At 36.5% G+C, this 27,647-nt stretch overlaps 1 protein-coding gene across 9 annotated transcripts in view; it reads right to left on the bottom strand.

Annotated features, from left to right (window-relative positions):
* Positions 1–1,356: 1,356 nt before the first annotated feature.
* Positions 1,357–27,647, bottom strand: part of RHBDD1 (rhomboid domain containing 1) — a 45,985-nt gene continuing 19,694 nt past the window's right edge. For 4 of the 9 annotated variants that reach the window (XM_037406481.1, XM_037406483.1, XM_037406484.1 and 1 more), the window contains exons 4-7: positions 23,734–23,822; positions 22,029–22,079; positions 17,353–17,466; positions 3,660–3,778 (exon numbers count right to left, since the gene is read on the bottom strand). In XM_037406481.1, coding sequence (XP_037262378.1) covers positions 3,660–3,778; positions 17,353–17,466; positions 22,029–22,079; positions 23,734–23,822 — 373 coding nt within the window. Of the gene's footprint in view, positions 3,779–5,341; positions 7,464–7,876; positions 7,978–17,352; positions 17,467–20,664; positions 20,711–22,028; positions 22,080–23,733; positions 23,823–27,647 lie in introns of those variants that run through there. The other 5 variants (XR_005107200.1, XM_037406487.1, XR_005107198.1 and 2 more) reach the window with 5 other exon arrangements.

Here is a 27,647-nt window from a genome sequence, read left to right as displayed (position 1 = left end):
CCAAACCAACAAACAAAAACCAAAAAAACCCAAAGGCAGAACTTTTCTGAAGTGGCCAGTCCCTTCATCATCTCCTACTGCACCCTTTATACCAACTGAGGTGTTGAAATTATTTAAGGCGTATGTGATAATAAACAAGGTGGCATTAATCGAACTTTTTTTTAAAAAAGGACCATGAAAATACTGATTTTCACCAAACAAGCAAGCAAGCATTGTTTGAAAGGTAGCCACGGAAAACAAAGCTTCAGGCAGAATGACTTCTCCACGGCAGGGTGGCCCAGCAGGACTGACCTGCTCTCCCCCTGGACACTCCTCCCCGGCACCAAGATGTCAGTTGAAGGGGGCCAGGACAAACTTGGATCTTGCTCACAGCCTGCACCGAGAGCACCATCTCCACCTACACTCATCAAGCCAGTCCCTCCCGTCGTGGTGTAGAACACGCACGACACTGTTCTCTCAGCACTTTAAAGGGAATGCCCTTTAATTTCCCCCCTTACAAGAAGTAGACGTATATTTTTTCCCTTGCAGTACCACAATAATAATTTGCCTTGCTTGAAGACAAGACAGAAGAGAAGGGGAAAAAACCTGAAAGTTAAACACGCTCTTCTTTCACTACATCTTAATTCTGGACTGCAAGAACCCCCTATTTATCAACGGTAATATGTTAGGTCATTCAACCATTAAACTTCAAGAATGTGCCTCTCTACAGGTCTGCTGATTAGGATTAATTGGGTGGGTGGCATTTCTTACACAGAACCTGGTCAGAGTTCAGAGGAAGTACAAAAAATTCACAAGAAATCACAGCTCCTGCAAAAAGGGAATCATACTTCAGATCCTAAAATATTTTATATAAAACTACTTGTTTTTAAAGAATCCTTATATGTAGAGTCAGGCACTAAACAGCGTCCGAGAATATGCAAGGTGGAACCTGTGTAGGTTGCCCTTTATTTTTGTCCCTGAAGAGACAAAGTGCAACAGCGCCTATGTTAGGAATTCACCTGCAACTTGCATCTAGCATCATCGGTGCTCTGAAACCTGAACTGATGGGGCTTTTTAATGGTAAAAATCCTGCTAAGGAATCGGAATAGTCTGGGTTGAAAGGGATCCTTAAAGGTCATCTAGTCCAACTCCCCTGCAATAAGCAGGAATCGTGCTGTTATTAAAGTTTCCAAATACCGTAAGTACCAGAACCTTCCAGTAATTCAGCCCCAAAACTTCCAATGAATTCAGAAGAAACAAAATCAGTCCCAACATAATCGATCTGCCCCCTCGGTATCGCAAGTCCTCCTTGCTAACAATCAAGTGGCAGCTCTGGAATATAAAACGTACACCTTGTTAATCCCTAAAATGAAAACTCAACAGTTTTAAATGTAAAAAAATATTTATTTAGATACCGTATACAAAAGTCAAAAGAGCTGAGCAATTAGTACGGACAATTTCTTGCAAATATTTAATAACAAGTATTTCTAACCTCACTTTACAAAAACAAACTGGCATCAGGTTTTTGATTTGACTTAAATATATTTTTTTCAACTTAGTGGCTAATCCAGTGGTTTTAAATAATTAAAATAACAGAGGCTAACAGACCCAACAGTAAGTTACACTGAAACTTTTGACCACAGCATTAAAAGATTAGTCTGAGAAACCTATGCCACTTCCTCATTTACATCTATTACCCACTGAAAAAATATGTGAACTGTATGCCATTTTTTGATACTCAGTGAGCATAGAAAAGTTAGCCTACTATAAAAGTATCTGCTGTTTTATTCTATGACTACTGCATATATAGAAAAACAACCAAGGCCAGCAAACCCCAGCATTCCTTACGTACTAAGTGTCTTGGAATCTGCCAGAAAGCCTCTGCATAACATTAAGCGTTCCTATGCTACCCACACGAGATCTCCCAAGTCACATGACAGTCCCACCTTTGGGCTGTCAGAACCTTGAGCCACATAGTTTGTGTAACAATACTGTGTTGCTCCTGGGTGTAAAACCAGCAATAGGTGTAAGAAGGACGGTGAAAGCAAACATGTCACAGGACAGAAACAACGGCTTGTGCATTTTTCAGCAAACGAAAGCTTCTCCTACATACATTAGCTACAAACAGAAGGTGTAGCCTTTTATTTAAAGAACGTAGTAAAAAAAATATAGTTTCTGGATTTTTTTCCTGTATGAAAAATACAGCACAGGTTTTTTACATTCAGACTATAACTCCATAGAAAAGTAGACTCCATTAAGCACAGCTTGGTGATCACATGGACGAAACCATTAAATTGCTCTGCCTAATGCTCTACTAAATCGCTGCTGATGACAAGATTCCAACAGGTGTGTGCCAAAAGCCAATAATTAAATTATTCTTGTGCAATCACACCTCTTCAGGACTGAAAATAGCTATGGAGCAGTGTTCCCAGTTTCAGAAGAATTTTTTCTATTATGAGGCTAAAATACCTGGGCAATGAGTAATTCTTCAGAGTGATGCTAGAACGAAAACCCTTCAGGTTGATTGGTTAATGTTACTGAACAGACAGATGTGCCACAAAAGCAGGACAGCCGCTGCGTGACAAGCAGCGAGTGGAGGCTCTGGCCAAAGTGACAGCTGAGCTCTCTGGTCTCCAATCAACCACTCTGGAGTTGGGTAGAGAAATTCTTCCCAGAAAACGAAGAATTCAAGGTAGCCTATATTTAGGCAAGATCACAAGTCTGCAAACTCTTACTGCTGCTACTGGACATCAAACGAGATACATATAAAGTAACAGCAGCATTTCTAAAGCTGCATGAACAGCATATACACCATACCGCCTCCAAGCCTTCTCAAAAAGGGAAAGAGATGCTTCAAAAAAGTATGGTATTAAATAAATATATTCTTTGTATGGCTTATCCAGCTTGCCATAAAACTCTCAAGAAATCATTTCATCTACGTAAAGGGATGCATTTTTCAATTTAAAACATAAATATTAAGAAAGGCTTTAGGAAATCATAAGTAGTTACAACCCAGTTTTATCATAGAAGCTCTGGATAAAATGGCGCATTTTGAGAAAGGCCACAACATTTAAGGCTGCATTAAATAACTCCTTAGGATAAGGATAGCTGCAACTATTTTTCCCACAAAGCTTGAAAGACTGCTGAAAAGCTTAAGCCTAGACTCACATGATCTAGCTGTTGTCATCAAAGCAATCTTTTCAAGTGACATTTCACACGCCAATCCCAAAAACAGTTGGTCATCATAGATAAACAGAGAAAGGTTTATAAGGAAAAATTGCATAGTTTAAAGTTATATAGAAAATGTAATAGTTTTTTGTCTGTGATGGATGAAAACCTATTGTGGGAGAATACCAGCAGTCAAAAAGCCAAAGAATTCCTGAAGTTACACAGAAGAAATTAAGAGAGAGAAAAAAAAAAAAAAAAGAAAAAAAAAGAAAAAGAGAGACAAGTTTGGTAAAACTACCAGTTGTCTTCTGTATTTAAGGAGACAGCCAAAGGCCACATTTTGATTCCTATCTCACACTTTTTATGCAAGTTCCAACTTCGAGCCTGAACTCACAAAATCCTCTGAAGTTTTGCAACTATAAAAAAAAAAGCAAGAAAGATTACAAGTAAATCTGCAAATATTTTGGTAACTCTGAACAGCACTGAACAAGTTGCATCAACAACTGCCAGCTTCATCGTCTCTCAAACCTACGAAGCCTTTGCCTTCTTATTTCCTCTTCTGAACGCTGCTCAGGTGGAAACCAAAACCCATAGGGTCGCCGCTCATTATTATACGTTGCTCCACCGAAATCTGCAAGACACAATGAAAAACAACTGTTATTTTGTTCTGTAATATGAGAAAAATGCACATGTATCTTGCAATCCAAAGCATCGCAACACTAAGGAAACTCAGTTGAACGTTTCCAGTGCTGATGGTTTCAGGGCAATCACAACTTCTGGCAACTGCTCTTAAAGACAATGGAACAAAAAGGAAAAAAACCAAACCAAAAACAAACAGAAAGACAGACCCCAATCCCCTCCCCAAAAACAAAACACAAATTCCCAAACCACAACCAAAAGAACACCCAAACATCTAACAAGTTTTTTAAACTGGGAGTTCACATTTTTTCACGATCCCTACTTTATACAGTGAGCTCCAGATTGTTCAACTATTTAAACGTCCTCAGTAATTACTTCTGGCAAAACGAGCCTTTGTCTTCGCTTTTAATATTGGAGTCCAACATGTGCTGACCCGTACCAGATACACATACAACTCCCATCCTTAGCTGGCAGCAAGCATTTTCAGAAATAAACTACACATGGCAGCTCGGCCAGAGAGAACGGTAAGCACATTAATCTGCGCAGAAATAGCACACCAAGACCAAAGTTTCTCTGCCCTGGCACCCCTAGAGAAGACAGGAACAGGCTATTCCAGCAGCTCTTCAGAATGCACATCCAGCGACCAAGCAAAGAAACGATTAAAAGGTTGTGGTTACCCAGAACCTCAGCTGAGAGGCTCTGGGAAACAAAAACACGAGACTGCCTTCTGAGCACGGTACAGTATTAAGTATTAAAGCAAATTAGCTTTAAAGATAACAACAGCCTTTGTAACATGCGGTATTTTTTAAACTTTCATCTCAGGATCTCATTTAAATTAGCAAAAGTGAACATGGAAAATGAAAAGTAAGCATTGCACTATTATGTTCATTTTCAAACACAGCTGTATCCTGTACCAGAAATTGTTTGTAGCAAACATAAAGCTTGTTTACATGACGTGAAGTCAGGAAGTCCAACTTACAAAGAGGCTCTGTGAGTTGCCGATTCAATTACAAAAGCATTTCAGTTTGTAGAGTACTCAGCAATAAATGAAAACGTTAGAACATGTTCATAATTTTTCTTGTGTTTGCCAAGAAGTAAAACTCTTGGAAAACGCTTCCAGAGAAAACTACAGCTGCTCAAGCTCCAATAGGTAGCAATGGCAACAGTCACGTTTGTAAGATGAGATGCACTGTTTAGAAGGATTTTTTCCAATTCATATTAAAATACAAGAAATTAATGTATATTCTAATATTTTATCTTCAGCTTGTCCCCACGTCTCAACTTGCCAGAAACAAATCCGTTAAATATTTAAGCTGTCACTCTGTCTCTGAAAACACTATGTCATTGTTTGAAAAATATTGTTCAAAATATTATTGAAAGCTAAATGGTACTGGAAGTCACAGAGCCTGGCACAAGTCACATTAGCTGCAATGCTTCCCAATTTTATTTTATTTACCTTCATCTCCTTGTCTAAAAAAAAAAAATAGTTAATACAAGCTGCAGGCATGGGCAGAATGATTTCCTTAACAACAAAAAAATTAAGCTGAACTAAATGTTCATTTGGCACATTTATTTTCCCTCATTTTACTTTCTTACACATGCAAGAAAGTTTGAAAAGGTAAAACCACCATATAGTAATTTTACTGTGTCCTATTGACCACGACCTGAGAAAAAGCACAAACTTACGGTATATTTTAACCCCATGAACATACATTTAGAAATTAAAAAAACCCAATAGTTTAAATTGGAAGACACAAAGCAAGGTAGAAGACAGACATCGGACCCTTTCATAGCAGGGCAGAAATACGTCTAGATAAAAAAGTTAAAGGGCCTGAGAAAGCTCAATAAAACTTTTGAAGTTGACATTTACAGATTATAGACACATACTGGAATACAAGTGAATGTATCTTATGTATTGATCTTGCTCATCATCTATCAGTAAAGAAACTGTTAAATAACATTAATCATAACATTCTCAGCAATGTCACGGTAAGAAAATGTATGAAAAAAATCATTGTGATTCTCTGATTTTTTAAATGGTACGTAATACCTGGGGTGAGTAAATGGGAAAGAAAGTCAGCAAGTTAAGGGCTTCTGTCATTGTTATTTATATATTAATATGACACCAATTACAATGCCTAGTATTTTCTTTACATTGACTTTCAATGGATATAATTTAAATATAAATGTTTACAACAGCTGAAGGATACAATTTTTGATACACGAAGAGTAATATAGTAAAGATCTTGATCACTAACATGACTGCACCATACAGGGTCAAAACTGCATTGTAGTGCTGAGGTTTGATTGGTTTTTTTTAAATCTTCATAATTAAAAAAGTTTTTTGAACATGCAAACATTTTCTGTAGTGACATTGTCAATTAAATATCCAGGTTTCTCCATTTATTTTTACATAGCATTCTTGGTTGGCATCTGATTTCTTAACTAAAAACTATTTATACAATTAAGACAAGTATTTGCAGAGTTCCCATAAAATATGCTCAATACTTTGAATATAAAGGTGCTTTAATAATCACTAGGAATAGAATGAAATGTTATTTAAAAAAAAAAAAAAAAGATTCAAAATACTCTATTTTGACCTAAAAATAAAAGGCTGACAATGCCTTTTGAAAAGCTTTATGTTCAAGAAAAGGTATTATATTACATCAAACAATATGGTGAGGAGTGAAGCTGTCTGAATGGGAAGGTTTAAATATGTGCATTTTTATATGTATGTATATATTTAAATTATACCCAAAATAGTTCCCCAACACCTTTATTTTTAATTACAATACAAATATTAATGAAATAACACCTTTATTTAATCAAAATCGTAAGCCGCAGTATTCAGAAATGGTAATTAGGCCACTGCTACTACTGAAACAACACCTGGACTTCTGTGCAAGAAACAATCGCAATCTTGTCAACACATCAGCAAAAATCTTCAGGAAAACACAGATTTTAAGACTGCAATAACTGCAATAACACTAGATGATAGACAAACCCGAAGGCTATCGTACAAAAAAGTTAGAACACCACACTAACCCTTACATAGCATATTTTTAAATTTGTATTATTGTGAACTAGAACCGCGTTCTGTGAATATGGAAGACTCCAACTTTCCATACCTTTCCCGTGACTCTGCATGGGGTTTTTTTCTGTTACTAAAGCTTACAACTACAGGATTTTGGACGAGAACAAGAAAAACACTGTAATTGCAACTGGTTTAACTAGACCTGTATCAGTGTAATACAAGATCAAGCTTTAATAACCTTAAACATTTTCATCCACAGGTTAAATAAATATGCTTATCATGCCTAAAATACTTACCGTAGTTAGGCATTAGAGAACATTACTCTGAACCTCCAGCCCCCCAAAGGTCTAACGTATAATGCGTTAAGCACTAGTTCACAGGTTACTCAGGATGTCACAATCGGACATTTGATGAAATCACAGACACGTAGTCTGAAATGAAGGTGACAACACGGATCGTTTCCCCTTTTAAACATTTTTTCCCCTCCCATTATGAACAGGCAAGCATCTCTCAGTTGTGAAAGCAGAGACTGTTTTGCACTCAGAAGAGCAGGGTCACGCACAACTCATCAGCTTGGCCTGCCGGGGCTGACACTGCGCGTGCTGGCCCACCCCTGCTCCCTGGTCTTCCTTCAGCACCTGACCTACATCAAGATTTACATGAGGAACTGCTTGTGTAGTAACCTCAACAACAATTTTGTAAAGACGACTGTAAAACTGTTCATGCTGACCCATGAGACCATTTTTACTAGCTAAGAAAAACCCACTCGGATTTGCAGATTGTTACTTAAATTTGCACAGTTTTTCTTGGATTTACACAATACAGAAAAATAAAAACTATTGAGCAGCAGTCTTCTCAAGTCAAAAAAACACCAGTACTAACCAGGGGAATACCTCAAGAAACTAGGGAGTTTGTCATACTCTCTTGGTTTCAGTCAAGTTTCATTTTTTTGAATCAAATGACTGGCATGTTCAACAGTCATTTAAAAAAATAAAACTGCCCAATCTGAGAATGCAGGAAGAAAAAGATATCTGTGTATGTGATTATTAGCCATACCTTATGGGATATTGGAGACTTCGCACTGAAAATTCGGCACCCAATACTGGTGGTTCTGGTTCTTAAGAAAATCTTCCAGTTTGTATCTTAGGTTTTATTACCTGTTTTAATTTTAAAATTCAAGATTGCAAACAAACAACTATATCAAATTCTGAAATTCTGATACAGCAGACACTCATTGCCTATAAAGATCTCACTGAATGATATTTCTGATTTAGAACAAAAGAATATATTCTAAATTCTACATCAACAGAGACTGTGCATAACAAAGTCAACCAACAATAAATGCAAGGAGCTCAGACCGTCTTACCGGGTTCAAGTCTTGCAAATGAAAGACTTCACTATACACGTCAGTTCTGTTTCATGTGATTCTGAGCACTGCTAATTCACAACAGGTGATAATGCCCCAAACGTACATTTCACAGAAGCACCAGAGCAAGATCTGGCTGCAGCACAGCCAGCCTTGCTCCACAGCAAAGCAAAACTTACTCAGCTGGCTGGCCAGGCACTTAGTCTTCACCTACATACCACCCTCTAATCATCAAGATCAGATGTAAGGATGATTTGAAACATGCCATCCTGTCAGTATAACAATAATACCTGTAGAATGTGTGTGAAATGTAAGTTTTTTGCTCCTCTGCATGAAATTTGGCATCAGCAAAAAAAGCAGCCAGTCATCTTACAGGGTGAGCCAAGCAGACAAAACCTCCATGTGAGGTTTTAGTTCTGCTTGTGGAAGTGTTACATCAAACACACGCATTTGATTTTTTCCTCCTCTCTGGAGTAACGGACTTAGTTTTAGGTTAGAATAGGATTTGCAAGAGAGTTACTGTAAGCTTCAGGAATAATTTATCAAGCTATCAATCTGTGAAAGTCGGACTGGTAGAAACCTGCAGTTAGGTCCTTCGTAAATACTGATGCTGCCAGGTAAAAGGCAGCGAGTGCAGCAAGTAGCGATGGTATTACAAAGCAGCGTGTCTGTATTTCTTTTTCATGCTAGCTTTAGTTGTATTAAAGAAGAATCTAGAATATTGCAGTTGAATAGCTTACAATTTTCAGTATCACTATCTGCCCTGGCACTACTGAACATGGTACCCATACAAAAACCAAACTGTACAAACACATACCCATACAAAGAATAAACACTTCCCATTAAAAAAAAAAAAAAATAAATCTTACTTTTGTAGCTTTGTTTTAAAAGATAATCACAGACAAGTTACAATCTCTTTTCAACACAGTGAGCACCACGCAGCTAACCAAAATGCAGAGAGCCCTGATCTGGATGAAAAGCCTGGTCTGTGTCAAGAGGAAAGCCCTTAACAGGTGCCTCAGATACAATCGTTTCATGTCCACAAAGATAATCCTGGCTTTGATTTTCCTAGTCTTTGAAAGGTGTGAAAGACAAAGTCTACCCTTAGCAGAGACAAGGTTCAGGTACGTAGCTTGTAGCAAACTCACCGCAGGATTTCCTGCTCTTTTTCTTGAAGCAATGTTTTCTGCAGCCAACAAAATGCTCAAAGACCATTAGCTTGGGTCCTCACAAGTGCAGAGCTGTTAGGATCATCTCATGCAGACATCCCCATTTTATACAGCTTAATTGCTTCGCTGCATCTTCTGTATTCTATCATGTCATTGGATTACACAAAAGATTGCCAGCATCTGTACCTGCCACTGTCAAAGCAGTGACAGAAATGCTGTATTCACTGCCCTAAAAGCTCACAGATCTGGCAAGCTCTTCCAGTCCTTTTCCTAGGAACTGTTTTGAGTCTAAAGATAGCTTACGTAGTCACCAAAGCTAGGATGTTTGTTCAGTCTCTTCCAACCTTTCTTCTAGGAAATACAGACAATACAGAGTATCTGTCTTTCTACCCTTAGGTAACCTTTCTGTGGCTCCCAATCTCCTCCTCCTGAAAGGAAGAGAAGGAAATGCCAAAAAACGTGTGGGAAGATGGCCATGTATGGAACCGTCCAGTACAGGCCTCCTCAAGAGAAGTGCTGTTGTCCTTTGGGGGTCCCAGAACTACATCCTTCAAGAAACAGATCGAGATTGTTAAAACAGGGGCAAAAGATTTATGGTTTATTTTTCAATACTAGTAAGCAATAGTGGTTTGAAAATATTTGATCAAGTGTCATAACAACTTGGAACACTTGCTTGGCTTTCATTTATGCCAGTTTTATACAATGTATTTATTCCATAAATAGTACAGCTCTGCTATGTTATAATGCCAGGATTTAATTAGAATTCATAAAGTGCTCTTCGGCATGCTACTGATTATATACAATGTACTACGTTGATGTATCTGTGGTACAGACCTGACTCACCTTGCTTTTTAATACAAAATACCAATGTTTAAAGTGTTCTATTTAAGAAAATGGGAGTTCTCTCAAGTTCATAAACATTTAAACATACAATTTTTATGCATAATCAACCAGATGTTTTTAATGCATATGGAATTGGAAGCAGTAAACTGGAGACCAGGGACAAGCTAGAGTCAAATGCCCAGTGTTGCTATAGTTCTTTCCTATCTTCCAGCCAATAAGTAATCGAGTCAAAGTTAGTTTAACCAGCTACCTTCCGATTTATTGAGTTGTACAGAGAATCCTAAGGAAAGGCAGTGCATATGCAACACCATTTTTCCTCCTCTCATACTTTAGAAGGACAAGGAGGTTTCCAGAAAGAGCTGAGGCAAACAGAGCAGAGCAGTCTTGTCACTGTTTGACATTGCACTAGAAGCCAGACAGGAACTACAACTGAAAAAAAAAACCCAAACCCAACCCTACAAAACAGCAAATCTGCTTTTATTCTCACATCTTCTTGCCTCTGCGAAATGCAGATATGCTATACAATCTGACAGATTTGGCTTTTAGCACTTATCTCTGCCCAATTTTTTTTCTACTCAGCTCCAAGGAGACCACATTTAATAGCCTGTGTTACCGTTTCTAGCTGCCCTTCAAGTTTCCATCAGTGTATGAAAGTGTTGTCATGCTACGAAGCAAACTATTCTTCCTGGTGCTGCTGCCAATATTCCTCATCTTACAGACTGAAACATACACTGGTGAACAGGAGAAACAAGGTTTAACTACTGTTTCTGTGCTGTGCATTGCAATGGCTGACAAATGAGAAATCAAATTAGCAGGAAATTAGTTGTGGCTAATGAAGTTAGAAGGGAAGTAATACACAATGAGTCCAGATACAACTGGATTATTAAAAGAGCAAGCGAGCTCAATCTTGAACACAGGGTGTCTCTCTCATTCATTTGTATAACCAATTTTTATATAAATGTACTCTGGATCAGAAAACGGTTTCTGTTAATGATACTTTAACAGAACACATCTCAGCTCTTCCAATATTCTCTCCTGTATGTAGAAGTGTTTCAAGAGGCTGGAGGAAAAGGCTGCACATAGAACTCCTGAATAATGAGCATAAATGGAAGTTTAAAAAAAAAAAAAAGCAAAAATGCAAACTACTAAGGAAGTTTGAACATTTTCTAGTGTTGATTCATCCATCAAAAACATTCTTTTAGTGTATTTTCCTCCAGGCATCTAAGGAATGCTTTCCACACACTACTTCTCAAAGGAAACAATGCCTCTCCTAGAAGAATGCCAAGCTGTCTATATGGATTAATGTATAACAATAATAATGAAATCCTAAAGACAGGAGAAATGAGGAAAAATGTAGCACTGAGGACAAGCTAAAGAGACAGTGAAAACAAAGGTGAAACTAATTTCCCTGGTTATGCTAATTGTATGGAAGTCTTTCACAATTTAAAACCTTGAACACACTAGCAACACTGAACAAACCTGTATCAAGTACTTATGTGTCTTCCCGAACCAAGCACAATTGTTCATAAATTGTTTATTACCTGTGCTTTAGTATCTGAACCAAGTATAGCATTGCTTTTAAAAAAAGAGAAAAACATAAAACCCACCCCCCCAAAATATTCACCAAAATACTCAAAAGGCATGAGTGCATTCTTTTTTTTTTTTTTAAGCACAGGGAGTAAAGGAGACCAATCTAAACCCAGTATTTCAATGATACTTATGCGGTATTTAAAGATAGATAGCAGTATCTTGAAAGGTCAAGTGCATACAAAGCTTAAAACAACTATTACATGTACTGTAGCATTTCAGAAGGAATTTGCTAGACCACATTTTTGATTAAAGATTGCTAATCTAGACAAAAAAAAAAAAAATACAGTTTGTTGACATACAAGTACAAGTCCTGGATTTGAAGGAGCTGCCAGTTCTACTCGTCCACCCCATCTGATCCCAACTGCACTGCTACTGCAGCACAAATAGTTGGACTATGAAGAACGATGCTTCTGAGCTCTCAGTGTTTGGTCCTATAATCTTCATCCACTCCAGTATTTTTAGGCAAAATTAAACAAACACCAATTTAGACAACAAAGGGCAGTAACTGCTTCAGCTGCCTGAAGCTAACCTGTTTGCCCATGTAAATGGGGGTTCTCCAACAGAATGATGTCACTGCTTTACAGATCTATTCTTTACACCAGGGTATTTCATAGGTGCTCATTAGTTGTGGTTCCGTTTTAAATTATAAGCCTGTGGTAAAAGGCTTAGTGGTGCTTTGTCTTACGTATCTGGTGAACTTTACTGCCATTATCAAGAGAATTAGGACGTTTTTGGTTTTAATCTTCAGTAACCCTCTTTTATCCTACATCAACCACAATTTTTACAGATATGGAGTTAATTGCTATACATTCATTAAATATTTCTAATAGAATTCTGGCTATGCTTCTCGTTGCAAGCAGTCTGCTACTTACACTGAGCATACAACAAAGCTTTCTGTGTGGAAATGATAAACATTTACTGATTTAATTTCCTGGAAATTTGCCTGAAGAAATTGCTAGTGATCAGGATCATAGAGTACAGTTGCAGTTTTAGAAAGATATTCAGAACAAAAGCTCTACTCAATGAGGAAAGTGGTTTTCCAAGAAAATGTGTGTTGTGTACCTAAGACCATATATACTCTGAATTAAAAAAAAAAAAGTTGGACTTTTAAGAATGAGGTGTAAATCCTAGCATATGACTTCATGAAATTATTTTAATCTGATATCATGCACTGCACATTTGAACATGTAATCTCTTTTAAGAGAATTCTATAGAAAACTATCATAGTCAAATGCAACAACTGGCATTCCTACGATTGCAGAAGGGAAAGATAACACTGACTGGGAAAAAAATTAATTATGATTAGCCCATACCTGAGCATCTAAAAACTTCCGAGTGGATGGTGGGTTTTGTTGTTTTTTTTTTTAATTTAAATTTTCTTTTAAATTAGAGCTAAAGAAATGCATATAGAGACAGTTTCATTATAAGAGAAATATCTATATACTTATCCTTATAGGTATTCTTCTTTATCATAAAGACTATCATCTACATGTTTAAAAAACTTAAGTCTTGAAAAAAAAGAAAATTCCTTTGTGCAGAGACACAAGCTTGCAAAAGATTCTTAACATTAATGAGATTGAAAGACAGACAGTTGGAAATTCAACTCAAAAAGTCCCAACACCCACACAAAAACCCACATCCGCAGCCCACACAAATCAAGATATTTCTTCTCAGCATAATAGCAAGTGAACAAGATAAGAAATATGATATACTGGGGTTACATTAAGGATGGCTAATATAGTATTAAACAAAAATGTAGCCATATATTTCAACTTCACAGTAAACTCACATAGTTTAAGTATCAAAAGCTGTGATTTTTTAAATCCAAACTTATTTTGCTGACTTAACTAAAGAAAGAGTTAGTGTAATTTGTAACCAATAAGAACTACAAGAATAAGAATGACAACTAGAAAAACACCAACAACCAACTTTGGAGAAAAAAAAATTAACACTGTTTAAACTGATTCTTGTGAGACAACAACTATCTAAGCCTGGGAATGGAAATTATAAGTAACAGTTCCTTTTAGTAAATGGACCTAAATCATTATGATAATTTGACAGTCTTAAAAGTTATGCCTACATAAATCTCAAACAAGCTTAGAAGTTTGTGTTGCATGAGATACTAATTATCTTTATTTAAGAAATTAATTAAGAAGTTTTCAGAATATAGCATAACAACAGAATTGCAGTCCAGGAATGCCCGAATGTGGAATAAGCAGAAATGCAGTACCTTTATGGTGGGTTTGGATAACCCATGTATGGGATTATAGAAGAGCAACTACTGAAATTTGATGCACGTCTTAATACAAATTATTTTTCAGTTGTGGACAACAACTGACACCAGAAAATTCTGTACTATGCCACTGATACTTTTAATAGCTTAGCAGGATACTAACACAGTAATTTGTAAGAACGGATCAACATTCCAAATCTGTAATAATACATTTTGTGGCCTAAAAACCCTAATAAATTCACTTCTCTAACTAAGGGGAAAGAAAAAAAAAAAAAAAAAAAAATCAAAATTACTGCAATAGTTTTTTGTCCAAGCTACAGAGCAAATGTGTTATTTTCAATGTCATTGTTGGGGGTGTGGGGTGGAGTTTAATAAGAAAAGAGCGCCCTAAATTTTTATTGTGGCATCTGTTTTTACATCCACTTACCCATCCACTTCAAATTATTTTATGTAATTTCTAGTCACATTAAGTACCTGTTTCATGATCCATGTAATTGCAAACAAGCATGAATGTCATGCTTTAGGGAAAAATTTATCACATTCAAAGGACAGTGCTCAGTCAAGCAAATTATTTTTCAAACTGACAGGGAAGAATATCCTAATTCCTCATTAGCACAATAAATTTAACCTCATCCTTTGTGTCACTAAAACAGGTATGATCAATTACATGCTTTATATTACTGAATAAGGCATCTGCCTATAGGCAAGTTGAACCTTTCTGCAGCTTAAGGAAATATTTTAAGAGTTCAGCTCTAAAGCTGTGCTTGTCCAAACTAAAGTGCTCCAGCAGGCAGGAGAAAGAGGTTTCCCTCCCATGAAACCAATGAAAATATCTATATATATTCAACCACACCAAACTATACTGGAATCAATATACAATGCTCTATTTTTCTGCTTCACTTATCTGTAAGACTTAGAAACTGTAACGAGCACTGAAAACAGACACTACCATAGTGTTAAGATCGAAGTTTAAAATGTGACTTGGTTATACAGTTACCTATCAGTGAGAGGTTTTTAGAGATGCTATTTAAATTCTATTTCCTGTTTCATCAAAAGGCATTCTTGAAATAAGAATATATTCCCTTTTATAGCTGGAAATTTATCTTTGTCCAAAAACAACAAGCAGACAAAAAAATACTTACTTACATAGGTAATGTGATACATCGGTGATATAGATTATTCAAGGCTACAAATGAAAGCTGCAGGTGTTCCACAAAGCCTTTAAAGTGTATACTATCTTCATTATTTATATCATAATTTTGTCATTATTATTTGCATTGTTTCCCTCATCGTTTCAAAAAAACCTCACAAACATGGAAGATATTTCAAAACACACTATTAAAACTTCAAAGGATTTCTTTCTTAAACTCAGTATTCAAAACGTTGTAAAATGTCATGTAAAAGCAACAGTAAAACAAAAAATACCCCTTACAATAAAGCTCATTTTAGACCCATTCCTTCCCAAAGTTACCTAGGGCAACATACTGATATGACTTTGTTATTTTTTAAAAATTCCTAAGACGGCAGGAAGAGTAAGTAATTCACTATTTTTTCCTGAACAACCCAGATGGACTAAGTGGTATTGTATTGATCTATTTGAAAGCCAAGATTCTCACTATCTTCTAAGGTTTTCAGTACAGTTTGATTAAAATGGGACTGCTCAGATTGCAATAATTTCTAGAACAAATACACTACAGTAATTATCTTGCTGTAGAAAATATTTGGGGTTTTTGAAGTTTCCAGCTTCATAATGTTGAGGAACAGAAAGACATAACTACGCTTAGAGAACAAAGGTGAACACAAAAATGAAGATAACTGGGGGGGGTGGGGGTCACTTAAAAACCAATTTCCAAAAAAAAAATCTGCACTTCTGCCTCCAGATGACTCACAATAGATGCAAACTTTAAGCAAAAAGCTGTATTTACTGTAAAAAAGTATGTTAATGGATTCCTCAAACTGGAAAAGCCTTTTCCTATCACAGTCTTGCCTTATCTCCTGCCTTTTTAAAACCATCTTCCAGATATACAACGCGTTCTTTGTAATAAAAAAATAGGATCACAGATGGTGTGAAAGTAAAAGCGATGATGATTTGTCAAGATATTAATCTTCTTATTTTGCATGGTATTTTGCTGACAGCCATAACACAGAGATGTAAGTTAATTTTCTGAGTGGAGATTTATGAATGGTGCTCTGCATTTTAAGGGTTGCAGCTACAAGCAGAGGCTTCTGTATCTTTTTCCTAATGAATGCTTCTTTGCACCCAGGAAGCTAGAACACCAAGATTAGGAAGAAGGAAAATCACATTGATGAGATAGTCAGGTTATGAATTTTCTTAAGATTGGTATTACAGCTCCACCAAACTTCAAAGAAATCTTTCACATTTCCTAAGTTAAGGAGTACTTAAAGCCTTTGTCTGAACTCCCCAAAGAATCCATACCAACATGCACCAGATTAAAGAGGAAGCAATGTTTGATATGAAAACTATCCCAATATCAGACCACATATACCATGTTCATTTCCGTCCTTTATCACTTCAACACAAAAGTTTTGCGTAATTGTGTGATGTAAGTTTTAAGTTTTACACATGATGCTCTAAAAATGTGCTGTCAGTCCTAATAAACTGATTTTCCTTCAAGTTTTCAGAAGCTGAGAAAGAGATTCTATAAAGCATTCTTACCCTCTTGATTTCACCTGCATTATAAAAAGATAAAATACATCCTAATGAATGCATTTTATACCGACTAATGTATTTCAGTTAAAAACAAACACCATTTTTATGTCTATGTATTTCCAGTTGTTTGTTTTTTGGTTTTTTTTTTTTTTTAGGCCTTTCAGCTAGCTGGAATATAACATTCCCTTAAGGTAGAAAAGGATAGTGTGAAGAGAAAGAAATCACTACATTGCTTATCAATTAAATCTGTGTAAAACCTCAAAATATACACACAGAGAAAGTTAAAAAACACTGGCAACATCAAGTCTATTATACCTCTTCATACGACTTTTTTAGAGCGTTGTAAAACTTTTTTGGCATGCCAGCTTAGTTTACTTAAGGATTTTTTTAGTTATAAAAGCATTTCTTTTACTATAGTGGTAGCAAGGTAATCAAACAGTACGCAATTATGAATAAATGCAATTATACTAAGGGAATGATACCACACCCTCACACTGCATTCTCTGAAAATTGTACCAGGAAACTTTCATCTTTTTCCAAAGACATGTCAAAAATACTGAAAACTAATAATAAGTAATACATGTCCCCCCCCAATCCCCGCCCAACTCTCTTCTCAGTATGAATTATAACTTGAAATGTAAAATGCAATAAAATTCCTACCTCTTTCATTAAGGCTGTTTAGCACTGCCCTTTCAAGCTGTTCTTCTTCAGTAAGCCCACCTGTATAATAGCTCCTTGGCATTCGGTATTGATAACCTGGATAGCCATAATACTCTGTAAGATGAATACAAAATAAAGAAAATAATTTGCTGCTACTAAGTAGAAGAGTGTGAAATCAGGTATTGTCTTTATGCTTTCTTCCACACATTATTTTAATCTGGGAAAGGAACATGTTATTAGGATTCAATTACTTATACAACATATGCCATCAATTTCTATTTACAAAGCCAGATTATGGTAACAGGAGAAAGAAAACCAAGAAAAAAAAAAAGAACAAACATCTCAGGTTTTTATAATTGTTTTAAGTATCATAAAATTGCCATTACTAAGAAGTTTCACATAGAAATTGAAAGACACTTTTCATCAGATCCTTTTAACACTTAATTGTCACTATTTGGACACCTTATTAATGTCACTAGAACAACAATGACACTCAGGTCTGTTTCAGGCTTTTTCCCACCTGTCTGTCTCTCCCTCCTCCCCGTGATGACATGCCAACGTCATCATAAATTCAAGTAATGTTTGGACCTATAAAACACATAGGAACAGATTCCTGCAAATTTTTGCAGTAATATATACAGCTAATATCATGCTATTGCACAGCTACAACTGCCCTGAAAAAACCACCACACCATAGGTCTCATCTAATGCCACAATCACTGGATGCTGCTTGCACTACTGACAACTACGAATTTCTGACCATTTGCAAATTTGTCAAAATCAAGCGCAAACCATCATCCACCCAAAGACATGGGATTTAAAAGAAAAAAAATATTACTTGGCTAGAGAATTCAGCAACAGCCCCTTCCCAACACAATCTGATGTTGCCTTAGTACAGAAAATCCTAACTGAGAAAAACTAAGGCGAAAAGTCCCATTTTTTTATTCCAATCTTACATCTTCAAAATACAAAGCTTTGGGTGATATTGTAATTGCGTTTCCAGACAGCTGGCCAGGCAGTTTTGAAAAACCAAAGGACAGAAGTGTTAGCAGTTTCAGCTTCTTCCAACTGATAGGAAAAGTACAGAAGTTTTTCCAAATCAAGTAATGAGAAATACTTTTGCATGAAACAAACACAGCATGTCATTCCCTTTATCTTCAGATTATTAGCATGATAGTCTTGTGTTATCTCATTAGTCATATGGATTCCACATGTAACCTTCTTGTGGAGTTTCTGCGATTAGTAACTAGCACAGACTATGAAGTGAGGACACATATATAATTTCTTTCAAAAAATGATTGGGTTAAAGAAGGAAATCCCAAGCCTTACAACCTTAAGACAAATAAAAATAGCAATACCCTATCTTAAAGTTATACAGAAAAAGCAGGAAAAAAATCAAACAGACTACACACTATTCTGTACAGGAGTATATATATTCCTCTGTGTGTATTATGCAAATATACCTACATGTATTCTATATACACATGTATGTGCACACAGATGTATGTATACATATACACATGTAGAGGAAAAAACCTAATTCCAACCATTTGCAGATTTTTCCTTTTTGGAACGTACAACTGACATCAGAAATACTTTCATACGCCTGCAGTGAACACTTTGCATTATCCTCTAGTAACCTAAAATTCTGCCATTTCTCAAATGATCACCAATTCCTCTGGTTAGAAAGGATTTTTTTTTGTTTGGTTTTTAATCTGTATGAATTACAGTCATATTTTTAACTAACTTTAAAAGCCTTTAAGTCATACTGGATACATTTAAAAGACATAATTCTGCAAAAAAAAACAACCTGACAGCACAATATCATTTAGCTGTTACATACACTTTGGATGCAATCTTCATGTATCCCCCTCATTCCCCTCTGCATTATGTTAATCTGAATTAACATTTTCTCAGCTACAAATTATTTTCTGGAAGCTTCAAAACTTTAAGCATGAAGACTACAAAAATTCTGGTACTAAAAGCATGAAATGATCCGATGAAAGAAAAAGGATATCATATTTTAAGTTTGCACTATTACTGTAAATGTTTGTATGTTTGATGTTTACCACTGCCATCAAGTTGTAAGTGTTCACAGAGCCATCATCTTTTATTTTACAACAAGAAAAAGTTCGGTAGAATCCACATGTTCAAGGTGTTCCTATTAATCAAAATAAATGTCCTAAGACTTTATTAATGAACTGCATTTAGCAAAAATTCAGTTAATAAATACTAAATGCATGAAAATTACACTTTAAATATTTTTTTCTTCTAAAGCTGTTACCCTGTACTGTTTCATAAAATCTGTTCCGATCATAATTTCTTCTATTTTTCTATTTAAATTGGTATTTAAAGGCATATAGTAATAAATCAGCAATACAAGAAAATGAAAAGTTAATCAAGATATGCATCATTAGCCTATGGCATTGGAGAGAGTTTTCTTAATTCACAGATGGCCAAATTTATTACATATATCATACACCAAGCAAAAGGTTAAATCTTCCATAAAGACTTCTGCAAATAGGATGAAAGACAATTACAAAGAATATACACAGGGAATAAGCATAAGAAACACTTTTTTTAAATTGCATTTTTAAGTCATTTTAGAGAAATGAATTCACTAAAAAAAATAATTTAAAAAGTAGTTACATTTAAACCCGAGCTTGGGAGAGAGAATAATTCGTATTAACCCTCTCCTTTATCTCCCTTTTGTCCACAACAACTCAAAGCAACAGCATGGTTACTCTGGGGAGTACCCAAGACCTGCAAAAAAACCCCAGACTTCCTTGCTACCACCCTGCTACAGTATCTTTTCCTCAGGTGCTATGTAGTCTCTCACCATGCTAGATATTTCACATGAAATATCTTCATTTTTCCCTGCTTAGGAAGAGCTGGAAAAAATAAAGGGCTATTCAGAATCTGCTCCTATTCCACAAGGGTGGTCTTTTACATCCACCCAAGCCCCAAGGAGCTGGTGTATGTACAGTGGCTGCAATAGATTACGGAGTTTAAATGTAAAGTACAAATTCTTATCTTTATTAGCCATTAAAGTACCTTTTCCAATATAAATATGCGGAGTTTCCATCCACTCTGCTGTACTGGAATACTGAAGGAAGATTTAGTGTTTATGAACATGGAATACAGAGCAATGTAAGCAGCTCACCTGGGCCCTGCTAGACAGAGCAGTACTTACAGCTCAGTGAACACCTTTAACTGGGCTGAGACATGTGGGATTTATTTAATGTAATAATAAAATTGGAGGTAGATCATGGAGATCCACAATCCAACACGGACAATAAAAGCAGCACTAACCTTGGCTCACTGCGGCTCAGAGTAAGCACGTCTCCCTTATAAAAAGCTATAAAAAATAAAAAAACCCTGCATGACTAAACATCAGAGAACAGTGAGAATGATCAAACATATGAAGTAGTTTTCACATAAGCAACCATATTGACTACAGCTTTTCAACCAGATAGAAAAGATGACTATGGTGAGTATAGAATGGAAGTATATAAAACCATAAAGACTATTAAAGAAATACATAAAGAATGAAGACTTAGTTTCTCTTCCCAGAGAAGAATTAACGTGCACCAAATGAAATCAGCAACTAGTGGGTTCAAAACAAAAATGACAGATCCTACACCAGGAAGTAAACTCTGTAATTCTTCTTCTGTGATGTTGTAGGTGTGAAAAAGAGTTCCCATCAACTCAAACAGCTTTTGACAAATTCATGGAAGAAGATTCTACCACAGGCTATTAAAGACAAAATTTCGCCATAAAGCTTTCTGCCGAGAATGTCTTTAAGCCACAAGCCACTGCACACTGGTAGGTATTTGAGGGAGTTATGACTATAAATTTATCCCATTCTTACAGCAGATGCCTAGGAATGAGAATAAATCACTGCAGGAGATAAGATACACCAGGCTATACATCCCTTAGCTTTGATCCAACACACAGCCCTTCTCACAGCTGGCTCCTCTTCTGTCCCTCCCAGACAAGGCCTCCACCTGTTATTTCTATACACTCCACATCTAATGATTCAGTGCTGCATTCAAAGTGTGCCAGTATTCCAACTATCCATCTATATACTGTGAAGATAGCCTGTATTTATTCTGGTGAGGAGTGGGCTTTTTGCATTTAAATTACTTGATTTATAAAAAGTGTTCGGAGGAAGAAGTTCCTTATCAGAGGGAGAAAAAACCCATCCCAGAATGGAAAAAAACCACCCTAGAATGGAACAGATATATTTGCCAGATCAGGGCAGATTTACCAAGGTCCACAGACCTGCTTTCAGTAGACACAATTTTTCCCCTGCTACAAGTTATGCAAAAGGGATGATATTTCCCCAGGGTAGCATTTTATAAAGTCACAACCTTAATTTGAGGTTGAAAGCCTCTTGCACAACATAGATCCACACACTTCCCTTAAAAGGGGAGACATGCCCAGAGAAGTAGTGCCAGTTTAGCAAGTACGTATATGTGCAGAATGTTTTGATTATTATACATGTTTCCATTTAACTAGCTCCTCTATAGGTTTTCTATCATTAGCAAAAATAATTTTTAAAGTTTAATTGAGTAAAGTTTTTTTTTTCCTCAAGTGCCATGTATTCCCTCACCATGCCAGGTATTTTACATGAAATCTCTTCCTTTTTTAGGTAAGTGGGTGACAGTACTTACCTGAATAATAGTCCCTTGGCCTGGCAGGCTCAGTAAATGAAAAAATGCCACCTAAATATAAAAACACATGTGCTATTAGAATAAAATAATCACACTGTCTTTCTTTATAAAATACAAATATCAAAGTAATCTTTCTTTCAGAGCCTGTTTCACGATACAAATATAAACCACAGGTATCTATGAATTTTTTCGACATCAGTGAGACAATATAGTATTGGTAAGCTTGTAAACTGTTTCAGATTTTATACTATCATCCCATGTTGAAGCAACATATCCATGTAGACTAGAAAGATGCAAACCTACCTAACAAATGCTCTTCAGAACATAAAATGAATAATTTCTGCACTGAGACTATACAATTGCTAAAATAGGGTTAATGCACAGAAAATTCAGGACAGGAGTAACACTGCACTGTTTCTGCTCTTCTACACAGGAGAAAAAGATGGACCTGTGTGCTGGAACATTCTTTCCTCCAAGTCTTAGTCACACAGCAGCTGTCACAGCAGCAGAATCGCCATAGCACGTTTCACCAACAGTACCATGGGTTTTATCACAGAATCCTAAAATAATTCAGTTTGGAAGGGACCTCAGAAGGTCCCTAGCCCAACTCCCACTGAGCAGGGGTAGCTATGAGATCAGACAAGGGTACTCAGTCCGAGCTTTATCTTGTCAAGTCTTGAAAACATGGAAGGATGGAGACTTCTGAACCTCCCTAGGCAGTTTGATCCAATGCCTGCCTGTCCTAATACCCCATCAGATGGCTCCCCCATGCCACAGAAACATGCAATACTGACATTTAACTGATGTGATGCTTTATGTCTGGTCACTGCGGTGGGGTAGGAAATCTGACACTTCAGTCTCTATTTAGCCACTTAAAACCGCTAAACATACACGACTTACAGACTGTACCACTGAACTGCAATAAAACCTCCTGTGAAAAGCATACATATTTGAACAAGTAATTTCCCACTGTACAAATACCATATCCCTGGCCAACTTGATGGCACAGTCATGAATAAAGTACTCGATCTAGTAAGTCATCAGACAAAACCCAAATAATTCTGACAGCCAACCCCAGCACAGCTGTCGTGACAGGGCTTAAGACTTCCAATTAAAACGCTGAAATTTTTGGGAGAGTTCACATACAAGTTTGCAGGGCTGCATTTAAAACAACTGTTAGACTAAAGATACGATGTTTTTTAAAAGTAAGTATTACTACAGCTTTTCATATTGTAGTAAAACACAGTTGTAAGCTTGAGCATTCCAGTACCAACTTCTCAAACATCCTGCACTCTTTTTCAAACTGTTGGGACTTCCACTAGAATGGATGCAAGTAGTAGAAATCAACATGAAAGCATATTGTGCTCTGGCATATTTTCATGGCTTCCTCACACTTTAAATGAAGTGACATTATCACTGACATCTTATGTGAAATGTTTTACTCTACATAAACATTTCAAAAGCAGGGTAAAGTGTATTCCTTTAAGTAAAAATATCTGAAAGACACATTTACTGGTTCTTATCATTCATATATAAGAAAAAGAAGTTGACTTTTTTCCTTCTGCAATCACTTTAATAATTAACATATCTTTAATTGCCTAAAAACTTCCTGGAATGGCCTGCATTTCTATATGAAAGACTTACTGAATTTTAAGAACAAAAGTGTCTCTTCTGCAGATTTTATAAATTCAACAAAATTACATACCTGCACAGGCTTTCATGATCTTTTTCAGAGGTCCCATGGTGTACATCAATCCAACAAGAATCCCTGCAAGATGCCCAGCAAAAGAAGTCCTACGAAAAAGGAAAATCTTTTGATTGATGGGAAGAATTTTTTGTAGGGATGCAAAAGGGGAAGTGCAGAGTATGTTGTAAGCAACAAAGTCCCCAAGTGAGACCAGGCATAAAGAAATGACTTGCATAGAAAGGACATAGTGCCAAGTTTTCTTTCTTCCTAACTACCTTAAAATTAGTAGATATATATAGTTACAGAAAAATATCTAACATATCCTGAAGAAGCTAGAAACTAATTGGAGAGATCATTTTAATTCCTTGTTTAAAGGACAAAATTACTATTTTCCTAAAAGCGTTTAAAGACTTACTGAAGTAGGAAACTAGTTTTCATCTATAAAAAACGTAAATCCACAGAATTATACTACAGTGTCTAAGTGGGATCTACCAAAAACATTTACAGTTTCAAGTAAAAGCATAAATACAGCACTACTGCCCCATCAATACAATCCTACAAGTAGTCTAAGGATGAATGCAGATCCATTAAACTTTGTAACACAGTGCATTCAAAATTAAAAGAATGAGTGAAATACTGATATCCAAATTCTTTTCTATACGTAAAATTTCTATATGAAAATGGACAATGATATTTTTAAGGAACGAAAAACCTCTACAGCCTTTGAGAAATCAATATGGAAGCACATGTTTACAGTAAATAAGATTTGCTCCAAGTATTGCCATGACTGTGGGGTACTCTATAAACTCATAAATCAATATTCACATTCAAATTAAAAGTTAAAACTCTTTTCAGTTGAATAAGGTTTAATGACTATTAGTAAATCGTTCACTTCTATTATGAAGTTAGAAAAGCCAACACACTGAACATTAAGATTTCCTAGTATGTGCAGTTACAGATAACTCAGTTCACTGGATTTATACTGGCTGTCCAAAGACCCAAGTAATATGAGCTTTTTTTCCTTTATAAAGCAGAAATGAAGCCTCTGTTTCATGTAAAAATAGATCTAAACATTATGCTTTTTACATTCTACTCAGAAATGCAAAAAAGTTATACAGATGACAGCATATGCACTCATCATAATACAGCTTCCAGGCATCACTAGTAAAACTGTACAAGAAATTGCATGTGTCACTAAGGGGGAGAAAGACCAAATCTAAATCCACTCTTTTGCCACCTACTTAACCACAAACATCTATTCTGCTATGCAGAGCTGTGGTTCTCTGCCTTAAGTAACCACAAATTTTTCCAAGAGTGAAAATTTATAGGCAAGAGGTAGTTACCAAAATGAAGTACCTATAAGGAATTAATTTTCCAAACAGATTTTCCAAATTTGTTAAGAAAACACGCCTGACTTGGAGTATGTCTATACACAGAAAACATTAAATACTTCAAAATACCTTATTCTAGAAATCACCAACATGAAACTGATTTGCCTATATTCCTGGCAGTATTTTAAACATATTTTACACTCATCTTGATTTATCTGAGCACAACACTGCTCCATAAAACCCAAAGTCAAGGTCTTTGCTGGCAATACAGTGAAGTTGTATATTTACACAATATGAATGATCAAAACCCTTCAACTTTAAAAAGTCTTTGGAGGGATAATTTCCACTTTGTATCTATTCAGTAGGTTAGTGTACTAAATGTCTAAACAGTATTAATTGTTTAATTATAAATTATATTCAAGGAATAAAGTTCCAAGCTCAAAACCAGTGAGTCCCAAAAAAGAAGAAATTGGGCAAAAACACCAGGAGGCCTGCATGTGTGAAGAAGGAGCTCCTGGACAAACTCAAACACAAAAAAGAAGCCTACAGAGGGTGGAAGCCAGTACAGGTAGCCTGGGAGGAACACAGAGAAATTGTCTGAGCAGCCAGGCATCAGGTCAGGAAAGCTAAAGCCCTGAGAGATTAAATCTGGCCAGGGACACCAAGGGCAACAAGAAAAGCTTCTATAGCTATGACAGTGGTAAAAGGAAGACTGGGGAAAAGGTGGGCCCTCTCTGGAAGGCCACCTGGGACACATAAAAGGCTGAGGTACTCAATGACTTTTTGCCTCAGTCTTCACCAGCAAGTGTTCCAGCCACACTGCCAAGAAGGTACAGGCAGGGACTGGGAGTGTGCTGTAGAAGACTGGGTTCAAGACCATCTAAGAAATCTGAAGATGCATAATAAGCCCATGGGACCTGGCGAGATGCACCCACAGGTCCTGAGGGAACTGGCAGATGGAGTGGCTAAGCCACTATCCAGCATATTTGAGAAGTGGTGGAAGTCCAGTGAAGTTCTCACTGACTAGAAAAGGGGGAAATACAACCCTCATTTTAAAAAATTGAAGAAAGGAAGACCTGCTGAACTACAGGCCAGTCAGTCTTACCTCTGTGTCTGGGCAAGTTGACAGAGCAGATCCTCCTGGAAACTATTCTAAGGCACATGGAAAATAAGGAGGTGGCTGGTGACAGCTACATGGCTTCACTAAAGGCAAATAGTGCCTGACAGATTTGGTGGCCTTCTACAACAGCATGGATGAGGGAAGAGCAACCAGTATCACCTACCTGGATTTGTGCAAAGCATTTTAACACTGTCCCACATGACATCCTTGTCTCTAAATTGGCGAGATTTGCAGTTAACAGATGGACCACTCAGTGGATAAAGAATTGGCTGGATGGTCACACTCAAAGAGCTGCAGGCAACAACTCGAAGTCCAAGTGGAGACCAGTGATGAGTGGTGCTCCTCACAGGTCAGTACTCAGGTCAAAGGACTACAGACTAATCACTAGCTTCTGTTCCCAGATAAAACTATTTGTTCCACAATTATTAGGTCACATTATTTGTGGATGCAACCAAGGTAAGAACACCAGAAGCAGAAAACAGATTTGTCAAGAAAAACAAATCATGTCAAATCAACCAAAATACCTTCTTTTGACAGGGCAATAAGCCTCATGGAAAGGGAGAGCTAGCAGATGTCACACATCCTTTAAGAACGCAGCTGTCTCACAGCATTTGTCTCAAAGAAGATTTAAAAACCTTAAACTCTAAAAGTACAGCAGATCCCCAAGTGGTTGGAAAGCCTGACTTGATACTTAACAGTGATTCATCATCAAACTTAGGATACGAATCAAGTGGATTTCTGCAAGAGTCTATTCCAAATATTTAAAAATTACAAGCTAAGAGAAGCTGTAAGGGTCACTGGAGATGGCATTACGGTTTAAAGCAACCCTGACAAAATGAAGTAGCGGCATGGAAAAAACAGGCTGCAATTCAGCTCTGAACATACCACTGAAATCATCAACTATACGAACAGGCTAGAAGCGAGTGGCAAGTAGATCTTCAGGATAGACCCCGGGGCACACACTGAATTACACAATAAAGCACAGATCAACACGTCACACCACTACAGAAAAGACAAGCGTTTCACTGGAAATATGTAAAAATGAGCACTATCTGTAAGTAAAATGAAGTAGCCTTCCACTCTACTCAGCAAATCTGAAGGGATCACAATCACTTAAGTCCACTGGAGAATTCCCCCGCAGATACAATCATCTTAAAATACAGAGAAGATTGTCACAAATAGGAACGAATACACTCTCCACATTCTCAATCTATAGGATAAGGAGTAACACACGTCACTCACAGCAACAGATTTAAAAACATTTAAGTAGCAGAATTCAGATTCACATGGATCCTCTATAATCATTCTTATTTTATAAAGAAAATAGACTGGAATTATTCAATTTAAGTAAATTACATAAAGTAACTGTTTTACACATGCAATTAATGTTCTTCTATCCACATGCCTTGGTTCAAAGCAGATACTCCTGTTTTCAATTAACTATATTTGAACAACTAATCCTAAATAATACTTCAATGTCG

This window comes from Falco rusticolus, chromosome 13 (genome assembly GCF_015220075.1).
Source record: "Falco rusticolus isolate bFalRus1 chromosome 13, bFalRus1.pri, whole genome shotgun sequence".
Classification (NCBI taxonomy): domain Eukaryota; kingdom Metazoa; phylum Chordata; class Aves; order Falconiformes; family Falconidae; genus Falco; species Falco rusticolus.
The sequence above is the reverse complement of the archived record's forward strand: the minus strand, read 5'-3'. Positions and strand labels throughout refer to the sequence as shown.